Below are 11,444 nucleotides of genomic sequence, written 5' to 3'. Positions count from 1 at the left end.
TGTGATGTTTTTCATTGCAGGAAACTGAAGACTCAGAGCAGAGTGTGAGTGTCTCTGAAGATGAGACCATCAGTAAAGGTGAGGACCCCATGCAGAAGAGGAGGGAGACCTCCTGGACAGGTCGCCGGTCCATCGCAGGGCACACACACGATTCACTCACACACTCATACCCACAGGCAATTTAGACTCTCCAATCAGCCTAACCTGCATGTCTTTGGACTGTGGGAGGAAACCCACACGAACACGGGGAGGACATGCAAACTCCACAAAGAGAGGCCCCGGCCGACTGGGATTACGAACCCAGGACCTCCTTGCTGTGAGGTGGCAGTGCTACCCACTGCACCATCCATGCCACCCTGCTTTAAAGAAACAGTTTTTTAAAATGACGCATTTTACTTGGGTGAATGTTTAGGGTTTGGGACCCTTCCTTGGACCTCATATACCAGGGCGTGTGACTGTGGTCTGCCTTTGACCATCTCAGGTGCAGATTCTGAGAATCGGGAGGAGACCACAGACAACCGATCCAGTCTGGGCACAGAACCAGCACCAGAGAACACATCCTCATGCCTAGCCCAGTCCCAACCCTCCTCTGTTGGCCCAGCTAAGTCAGATGAAAATAGATGTTCAGCAGGTACTGAAAACATGGATGGGACCAAGAGTAAGGACACCAAAGACACTGTGTGTTTTGCACATGAAGAACAGAAGGTGAGATTTGACAAATCTCAGAGCCAAACTCCAGTTCTGTAGGTCAGAATGTCCAGTTGTTTAATTCCAGTCCTGGAGGGCCAAATTAAAAAAGGGCTTTGTGTAGGCCAATCAAGGATTGTGATTTTTCCAAGCAATCATTGAATTACGCACTTGCTAAACACACCAAAAACCAGGAAACATGGTATGTATGGTCTTGTAGGCATCATGTGAAGGCCTTGCAAACAACCAATCAGTGACTTAAATTACGCATTTGCTAAAAACACAAAAAACACTGCTTCCATCCAAGATTTGGGTTTCAGATCTCTGCTCTAGAGCCATTCCTCGAGGCACATTCAGACACACCCAGAAGTCTTGCCTGAAAGCTTGTGATTGGACAGCCTCTATGACTGACAGGTCCTAGCTGCCTTATTCAACTAAGCAGGACTTAACCTAACCACTTCCTGGAATACTGTCTCGTATTCATATTAATAAAGAAGTCAATGAATTAAAATATTGTGTAAAACAAAAACAGAACACTTGCAAATTATGAAAACACTGTCTGTGATGGTGGCGGCACGGATGGTGCAGTGGGTAGCACTGCCGCCTCACAGCAAGGAGGTCCTGGGTTCGAATCCCCGTCGACCGGGGCCTCTCTGTGCGGAGTTTGCATGTTCTCCCCGTGTCTGCGTGGGTTTCCTCCGGGTACTCCGGTTTCCTCCCACAGTCCAAAGACATGCAGGTTAGGCTGATTGGAGAGTCTAAATTGCCCGTAGGTATGAGTGTGTGAGTGACTGGTGTGTGTGCCCTGCGATGGACTGGCGACCTGTCCAGGGTGTATTCCTGCCTTTCGCCCAATGTATGCTGGGATAGGCTCCAGCCCCCTGCGACCCTGTTCAGGATAAGCGGGTTCAGATAATGGATGGATGGATGTCTGTGATGTTTTTCATTGCAGGAAACTGAAGACTCAGAGCAGAGTGTGAGTGTGTCTGAAGATGACATGAGTGAAGGTGAGGACCCCAAGCAGAAGAGGAGGGAGACCTCCTGGGAAACCAAGTAGGAAGAGGTGCTGGTAGGCCAGTGGGAGGTGCTCTTCCCTCTGGACCAAGCAGAAATCCAATGTCCCAGCACAGTGATAGGGGACAGTGTAGGAGGAGGGGTCCTGGCACTGGACAAATTCACCAAAAAAAGAGACTTCCTCGATCTGACTAATTGTCCTCGATACTTCTTCTCCTCTATATTTCCAACAACTTATCAGGCACTCAGAACGGGGGATCCAATAGCGAGATCACAATGGAATTTCTTTAGAAAATAAGGTCTTTATTTTCTCAGGGTAGGTTGGTACAGCCAGGGTCAATAGCCAGCAAACAGTTATAGCAGGGATAAGGCAGTTCGTAAGCGATAGTCCAGGCAAAGGGTCTCCAGCAAACATATGAATTGAGGATAATGCAAAGAATAGTCGCGGTCACAGGAAATGGGTCGAAAACAAACAGGCTAATTAAACAGAAACACGATCCAGAAACGAAAGTCCGTAAACAGAAATAGGTTGAAAAACTATGGGTCAGAACAAGACAGAAGGAATAAGCTAAACTCGATGGTCAGGAACAAAACAGGTCAAAACAGGTATCAATACGAAAACGCTGGTGAGTATGGAATAAACACATAACAATCTGGCAACTAACTTCACAAATATAGGGGTTTTTATACACAGGTAACGAGAGCAAATGGGAGTCAGGTGGGAAAACAATCAGGAAGTGAAACAGGTGAAACCAATGAATGAAGTGACAGGGAGACTACGGTGTGCACGGAGGTAACAAAAATGCTAACAACATGGGGAGAATACAGAACATGAAAAACACGAAACCTAACACAACTTCCCTTTCCCATGTTCCCACAGGTGGAGAATTGTCACAGTGGTTGAAAAGAGGAGCCAGTAACATATTCACGGGTGCAGAACAAAGGATTGGTTCACTGCGCAGGTGGATAAGTGCCAAACAGAGCGTAATCCAAACAGGCAAGAGTTCAAAACCAGGTAGGCAGTCCAGAAGCAGGGCAGAGGTGCAGAGTCCACAAAACAAGAGAAGAGTCCAGAGAAGCAGGCAGGGGTCATCAACAAGAAATCCAGAAAACTAAAACTGCAAAAAACAGGGAGAAGGCTCAGGAACAAGGAGTCTAGAACAGGGGTAAAGGAATACAAGGGCTCGGGACTTGAAAACAGGATAAGACAAACTAGCAAGGTGCAACTGAGAAAGACAGGTATAAATACACAGGGGAATGAGACAAACTAGGCGGGGCATGGGAGTGAGGGCGGTCTAACAAATAAACATCAGGTGAGACACATGGAAGGGCAATAATACAATGATGAGGGAGGAACAAAAACGTGGGACTGGATTCACGTAGACACACATGTAATACAAACGGCTCCAGACTAGGGAGTAGACAATTGCACAGAGTAAAGGAATGTAGAGATAGCGGAGAGCAGGTGCAAACACTTCGCTGAATCGAGGCAAGCAATTTAGGGATAGAACCGGGAGGCGGAGTTATGGAGCAGTATTGCAATAGAGGTAGAGTTAGTCTGTTAGTTACCTGATTACATTACAAATACCCAAAACTAGTGAATGTTAGTTTGATAGTTAGACGAACATATTACTGCATTAATCCTGTGTTAGTTGGGATTAGTATATTAGTGCTATCTACAAACATGAAATGGAGAGAAAGCAGGAAATAAGAACAGCGAGACAGAAGGAATCGTGGGAAACCGGAAAATTCCAAAACCACCCAAATAGTGAAGCAAGCAGACAGGGGACTCGGGATCAGAAAACATTCAGACACAGACATCACAGGGGAAGACGAGTGCAAAGACTAATGAATGCAAACATAAAACCAGACATGAATATGAAAAATAATACATTTACAAAAATACCAAAGAAACTAACAGACAAAAATCAGGATCATAATAGAATAATGAGTTTCCATGTGACCTACCTAGTGATAGCCAGTGACCTACCTAGTGCTCTAGCAGCAGTGATTTTTAAGGCTGTAATGAACTTAATTAAAGAATACATTTCTGTGACCTCTTATTAAAGGTGCACGGTTAAGGCATCAGACTTTGGTTCAACACACCAGGAGTCCAGCAAGGGTGGAGGGAGGGACTCGACAGTGAGGATCACTGCATACAAGTATCTCTGAACACCTCAGAATCACGGTCCAGGGCTAGAGATTAATTGATGATGAACAGGGTTCAATAACTAGCCATAGCATTACTCAGGAGTATGAAACATTCACTCTGCCAAGAACTTTAGTCATTTTTTGATGTGCAAGTATAGGTATTATTTTATTACTGTACTACTGTGCACATGTAGTAATGCAGCTTCCATCCCCAATGACAGGAACCAGTCTGGAGGAGCTGCTGAGAGACCTGGGACTGGAACACCACCTGAAGAACAAGCTGACTCTGAGCCAGGTGCTGCAGATTGATGGAGAGACTTTATCTGATGAAAGCATCCAGTCTCTGAAAGATCTGCCATGGTGTTTCCTGAGGAAGCTGATGATGGTGAATGTGTCCTTTCGTAGAATGAGCTGCTCCTCGGAACAGGACACAGAGCCCCAAAACCTGGATAGTTTACTGAGCACTGAGGACAATCCACAGGACCACAGCAAAAGAGTCAACCCCCTTGACCTCATAACTGCTGTATTTCTGTGCTCAGATGGCTTTCTCCAGCAGGAGATGGCTTTGAAAATGTCCATGTGCCAGGTCTCTGTGCCTCTGCTGCTTCCTACATGTGATACCCAGCAGTGCACGTTAATGCTGTGGGCCATGAGGGATATTGTGAAAAAGTACAAGCCACACTCTGTGGATGACCAAAGAGGGTTTGTGGAAGAGAGCATTGTTCTGTCTGACCTCCCCATGGTCTCTTTTGTGAGGCTAGGAAACTGCAGCATGTCCAAGTCTCACATTCTGAACCAAGTCCTCAGCAACCCTCAGCAGTACCATGATACCTTTGTTCACAAAAACATGGAGTGTGGTGACACCCCAAGGAGGATTTCCAATGGGCTGGTGGAAATCAGCTGGTATCTGCCCAGTGGGAACAAAAACACTGACATCTTCTCTGAGCCTCTGGCTATAGCTAACCTCCGTGGGGACCTCAGAGACTTTGAAACTCAGTACGCTTTCCTCTGCCACACATCTACTGCTATATTTGTGTTTTGCGATGACTTTGAGTTTGAACAAAGATTTCTGGCCTCTAAGCAATTTAAGACTCATTGGATTTTGATCACCAATTCACAGAGCCAGAGTTTCAATGAGGATGACTTCAGGAGATGTGTTTCTGAGAGAAAACCCAGGAACATCATCAAAAAGCATCAGCGGATGAATGATGCAGAATTCAACAAAAAACTGTGTTCGGCTATCCGTGGAATTTTAAAGGAAAACATTAAAATGAGCATTGAAAGGATGTCTGACGTTGCCCTTAATTTAGGGATCCATGTTGATGAAGAATACATCCACTGTAAGAGCGGCAAGCTTAAGGCTGATGAAATCACACGAGGAATATCTGACATATCGAGCTTCAAGGAGAAAGAGCTGCCCTTGCAAGGCACTGCATGGAAACAGCTGGCCAAACTGGAGAAGGAGCAGTGCAGGTTGAAAAATGCTGGGGAGAAAAACATAGAAGTTTACAAGAATGAGCTTGCAGATCAGAGGCAGGAGCTCAGAGAAGAGCAGAGGGCTCACAGCATCTCCGATTCTATGTCCCGTTTCATCTCTGCGATGTGCAATTCCACAGAGGAGTGCAAGTATTTCCTCAAGTGGATGGGGATCAATCTGGACAATCTGTCACGCACACACCTTCCACCTCTTCGGACAAAGTACAAGGAACAGTGTCAGAGTTCCTCAGAAAACAAGGAGCTCATTGCACAGTTGGACAGGGAGATCTCCAGCTGCTCCTTGGGGACGGAGCACTTCCTGAGGGAAATGGGTCAGCTGTACGAGTCGGCCTGCTCACTCCCCAAAGCCCTCACTCCAGAGATGAAGCGCCTGCCACGTCTCTGTGCCAAGCTGCTACAGGAGGGCTTTCCTCTGGAGCTGGTGGATGGAGACTCAAGCAGTATTCCTCTGGAGTGGGTGACGCAGGTTTTGAAAGAACTCCATGATCTAACAAAGAATACATGCAAGATCCGGGTGGTCACTGTACTGGGGATACAGAGCACTGGGAAGTCCACCCTCCTGAACACCATGTTCGGGGTCCAGTTTGCTGTCAGTAGTGGCAGGTGCACCAGAGGGGCCTTCATGCTCCTCATCAGAGTGAAAGAGGATTTTAAAGTGCGGCTTGGGTGTGATTACATCATGGTTATTGACACTGAAGGTTTGAAGGCACCACAGTTGGCACAGCTGGATGACAGTTATGAGCATGATAATGAACTGGCCACTCTGGTGGTGGGACTGAGTGACATCACAGTCATCAACATTGCCATGGAGAATTCCATGGAAATGAACGATATCCTGCAGATTGTGGTGCACGCCTTCCTGCGCATGAAAGAAGTTGGGAGAAAACCCTGCTGTCAGTTTGTGCACCAGAATGTGCCAGACATCTCTGCCCATGACAGTAACATGAGAGACAGGAAGCTTCTGCTGGAGCAGCTGAATGAGATGACCCAAGCAGCAGCTAAGATGGAAAAGAAGGGAAACAACAAAACATTTACTGATGTCATGGAGTATGATCAAGAGAGAAACACCTGGTACATCCCTGGGCTCTGGCACGGCAACCCTCCCATGGCCCCTATCAGTGTTGGCTACAGTGAGTCTGTGGATCTTTTCAAGAGGAGTGTGATTGGGAAGTTTATGGAACAAAAATATGGAAACAGCTCAGCACACACAATCATTGAGTTCCTTGAATGGACCAAGAGCTTATGGAAAGCAGTGAAGTATGAGAACTTCATCTTCAGTTTCCGCAACAGCCTTGTGGCTGAAGCTTATGCTCAGCTTTGCACTGAATTCAACCAATGGGATTGGGCCTTCAGGAAGAACATGTACTCCTGGCTAATGGAAGCTGAGACAGAGGTATCAAACTTTGGCACAGAAGCAGAATTTAAGAATTTGGATGAGTTACTGAACCGCCTGAAAACTCAGGCCTTGGAAGAACTGATGAAAGGGGAAACGCTCATTTTGTCCAACCTCACTGAATTCTACAAGAGGCAAGAGGGACACGTTCACTTGGTAGTGAAGTACAAGGAAGACTTGAACAACACAGCCAAAACCATTAGGACGGAGACACAGAACTCTGTGAAAAACAAGCTTGAGGCAGCGGTGGAGATCAGAAAGGGTATGTTCAGGTTAGAGAGCATCAAGAACAATCAAACAGCCACAATGGAGAAAAAGGTGCAGGGGCTGATTGAGAAATGCAGGAAATGTAAAGATCTGTCTGATCAACAGCTGGAGGATGAATTTGAGATGATGTGGGATGAGACTGTAGCAGAGCTGCGGTTCCCTGGCATGGAAGAACGAGACATTGTGCAAGACATCTCCCACCAGCTGTGGGTTAACTTAGCGATGAAAGGCAGCTCAGTACGTGAAATACTGTCAAATGTGAGCAACTTGTCTGAATATGGAAGAGAGCCATGCAAAGTGAAAAGTAAACATTTGGGATCAAAGCAATGGTTTTGGAATATATCCTCAGGAAAGGAGCTGAAGGAGTTTCAGCAGGTAGTTGATCACATCATTGAGCAGAGCAAGCAATTTGTCGATGAGAAAGTGAGAACAAGATCTGATTACCATAAAACATACACAATAGAGTTGCTTTTCGAGGTAGACGAAATCCTGGACAGGCACAGGAGTCTGGAAACAACTGCTGAATTTCAGGCCAAGCTGAAAATCCACATCTGTGGACATGCTGCACGGGAGTTTAAAAAAATGCATCTGGCTTTCATCCATGCAAATGATCCTCGTCACTGTCTGGAACAGTTCAAGCAACAGTACAACACAGACTTTAAGGACCTGTTCAACAAAAGAGACCAGTGTCAGAAGAAAGCCAAAGATTTCACTGTCAACTGTCTTCAACCTGCGGTGAAGGAATACATCACCAAATCTCTGGGCCCTGACCTTGTGGATGAAATGTTGGCAGGGCAGAAAGCCATTGCTTTCAGCACTCGAACCTTCTTCCAGTTCTCAGTCCTTGAGCAGCTGCTTAAGGATGATAACTTACGGGACTTTGTGAGATACATAAAGAAATATGAGACCTTTGTACAGGACTGGATATTGAAGCAGATGGTGGAGCAGTTCTCGGAGGGAGATAGCCTCAGGAACATTGAGATTAATCGCCTGAAGGCGATGGTTGGCAGAATAAAAAAAGCCATTAAGACCTCACAGATGAAGGCAGCTGAACAGGCAGCAGGAAGGGGTGAGGAGGCCCAGAACATTCAGCAGTTCATTCAGGATATCTGTAGTGACCTAGCGAAGGAGCTTGTCATCCCCAAAGACCCCCTCAGCGCAGTCCTGGCCTTAAACTCTGCCAAACCAGAAGAATTTTCTCGGTGTCTGGAGGGGCTCGTGGATGAAATGGAGCAGGCCTTTACCAGAGAGTTTCAGAGAGGTGGGGATGTGAGGGCCAGGCTGACCTCACTGCCCTTTCTGCCACAGAAGGAGCTGTTTAATAGGGTGTTTGGCTGTGGGAAGCAGTGTCCCTTCTGCAAGACCCCCTGTGAAGCTGGTGGCAAGAGTCACACAGAGCACTTTGCTTCCATTCACCGTCCTCAGGGGATTGGGGGATGGAGATATTGTGAATCGAGTATATTAGTGAGCAATATCTGCTCCACTGATGTTGCCAGTGAGAGGCGCTTCTACTTGACTCCAACAGGGGAGGAACTGCATCCATACAAGGATTATCAGAGCATTTTCCCTGACTGGCTCATCCAGCCCGACACCAGCATCCAGGCCTCAGATTACTGGAAGTACATCTTCAGCAAGTTTAACAAGCAGTTTGCAGAGGTATATAAAGCCAAGCCTGCTGATATTCCCCCTCAATGGAGATATATAACCCAGGAACAAGCCACGCAAAGTCTGAAGGAATACTTCTTGATTAAAACAGGAAGAGATTAAATTGAATGGATTACACAGCCCCTGTTTCAGTCGGGTTGAAAATGCATCCTCTGAGTGGCATTAATATCAAATAATCTACTCACAGGCATGACTCATAATAGTTAAGGGGGACAGTTGAATTCAATCATCACTGATGTTTGGAAAGAGTGAGATCACTGATCACTGATAGAGACACTGCTGAATTTCTGCCTCCCCGGAGTCTTCTCTGGTTCTGTGAGAGATAATACCATCAGCAGCTCATTGTACTCATAAAATCATATTCATACTCTGAAGTGATATGCAGCATTTATCTGTACAAATCCTGCCTGTGAATCATCAAGACTGATATCTGTCCATTGTTCCATTCATTGGGATGGTAAATAGGCTGTGATATTTTAATAGTTTAACAGAGTAAATTTCATATTGTCACCTCCATATTAAAGAAGATTTTCTTTCTTTTTTTTACAAAAATCCAAAATATGTGTTCTATCTCGTAAATCATTCTTATAATTAAAGCTTACAACCTTCAGGTGTCATTGGCAATTATCAGCTCTACATCACTGCTTGCTGAGGTGTTCATTATTTACTGCCTTGTTGATCTGTTATATGTTAGATAATCATCACTATATGTTATATGTAACTATTATGACAATATTTTTCCATTTAGAAAACTGAATTGAACCTTTGTTCACATTCACATTCTCACATTAAAAATAAACTTTTCATTTGATTTGAACTGTATTTTGTTCTGCCTTGAACTACGCTGAAAGTAAAATTTTTCTCAAATGCAAATTGCAAAAACTGAAATCTCTCATTTTGTTTTTGAATGGTTCAATGTATGCAATCTATGCACTGTGTCTATTGAATGATTTGTTTTGCGTGGTTCAATCTATGCACTGTGTCTATTCTGCAATATAGTCTGATATATATAAATGCCATAATTTCAATGCACCAATGGTGGCCCGTTTCTGTACATTTGATATTTGTTAAAAAAAGAAAATAATAAATTAGGCACGTAGTTCCGATGGAAGACGGCAACTCACACAGAAGAGTTTAGCTGTTCAAGTGTGTTTGTTGTGTGTTGTGTGTTGTGTTAGTGTGCTACACAACACTATATATATTTTTTGTCTTGAAGTTCAACTGACCAAATATATTATGAGCATGCAACTTGTTTGGCTATGTAACTATCTGGCTATATAACTAAGATATGATAGTCTACCACAAACGATGCAACTGTAACTTAATATGAGACAAATAAAGGTTTTAGCTAAACTCGCATGATTGAAGAGGATAAGAGATAAAAGAACGTCCAGCTGCCCAAACTGCTCTCCAGACACGCAATCACTGAAATTCTGTATACTATTGCTTATTTCCAGCTTGGCATTAGGGAGTTGGGTGGAGGAGAGGTCTGGTCTGGGAGACAGGACTTGGTCAATTACTCCTAAACAATCATGTGGTTCTCCGTCATCTGCTGTGGGGAGAAGAGTAGCTGGGTTTAATACAGTGCATCGTTTGACTGGTAACATTTGGTAGTGATAGTAAAACATGTTGGTAGTGCAGCATTCTTGCTGGTGAGAAGTGAGCTGTCTGTTGTTTCAACAGGATGTTCAGACACTGCATGGGGCAGCCAGAGCAGCGGATGCCATAACCGCAGAAGCAGCAGCTGTCACTGTTCACTTTCTTTCTTTCTACCTCCCTCTCTTTCTTTCTTTCTTTCTTTCTCTTTCTCTATCTCTCTCTCTGTCTGTCATACACACACACACTCCACGCATCATTACAGCATTGGTGAAATGAAAAAGGCTATAGACTACACAGGCCTTCTCTCTTACCGAATAAATTCAGACATACCCCAAAATCATTCACTATTTTCTCATAATAATAAAGAAGGCCAGGGCTGGTATCAAAGTAAATTAATAACCACATGGCTTTCCGTTTAAAAGAGTTGCAGGCAGCGAAACGCATCTAGTGGAGTTAGTAAAATGCCGACCGCAAGAACAAAATCATGACACTGTATTCAAGCCAGTCTCGCTGTAGCCCTTTTCTTATGTCCATTTTCTTGATCTTTAAGTGAAGTCTGATAATCACATGGATGGATGTACGCTTGCTCTCAAAGGTATTAACACCATCTGACTTGGTCAGTGCCCGCGCTTATTTTAATGTGATAGGTAAAGTACCACACCAATGAGCACACACTTCCTGAAATTCAACCTCATGTAACGTAAATATGACCGACAAGGGTGTGTTATTTTATTATATTTATTTATTTTCCTGCTTTTTTTATTTTATAATGGCAAGGTGGAAGTCCGCTTGCTACACCATCCAAGCGCTTTGAATAATGTGTGATAGGCCTCAGCTTTCCAACTGTCAGTGTAAATGATTTTTCCATGTCAGCTAGCCCCAACATAGGGGCCTGCTTGTAACTGGGATCCACTGCCTACAGTATCCAATCATTCCTAGAAAAGAGATGACCTGCTTTTTAGTTGTGAGTTTAGGTATTTGAGCAATTGCGTGCACTCTCTCATTACCTAATGTTTTCCCTTCTGCAGAGATATTATGACTCAGGTATTTAACTGTAGATTGTGCCAGCTGGACGTTGTTTGGTGGTACTTTGTTCCCTGTCTCCGCAAAGTATGTTAATAGTCAAACTGCTTTGCATGTTTCTTGTTCTGGCAAACAGACGAACAAATCA

General features: G+C 44.5%; 1 protein-coding gene across 1 annotated transcript; it reads left to right on the top strand.

Moving 5' to 3' along the window:
- The first annotated feature begins 432 nt into the window (after positions 1-432).
- Positions 433-9,547, top strand: LOC133141402 (interferon-induced very large GTPase 1-like). Its single transcript, XM_061261931.1, has 2 exons — positions 433-705; positions 4,074-9,547. The coding sequence occupies exon 2, from the start codon at positions 4,232-4,234 to the stop codon at positions 8,774-8,776; it is 4,545 nt and encodes a 1,514-aa protein (XP_061117915.1). The 5' UTR covers positions 433-705; positions 4,074-4,231; the 3' UTR covers positions 8,777-9,547.
- Positions 9,548-11,444: the final 1,897 nt, after the last annotated feature.

The sequence above is a fragment of the Conger conger genome, chromosome 12, assembly GCF_963514075.1.
Source record: "Conger conger chromosome 12, fConCon1.1, whole genome shotgun sequence".
NCBI lineage: Eukaryota > Metazoa > Chordata > Actinopteri > Anguilliformes > Congridae > Conger > Conger conger.
This window is presented reverse-complemented; position numbering and strand designations above follow the sequence as displayed.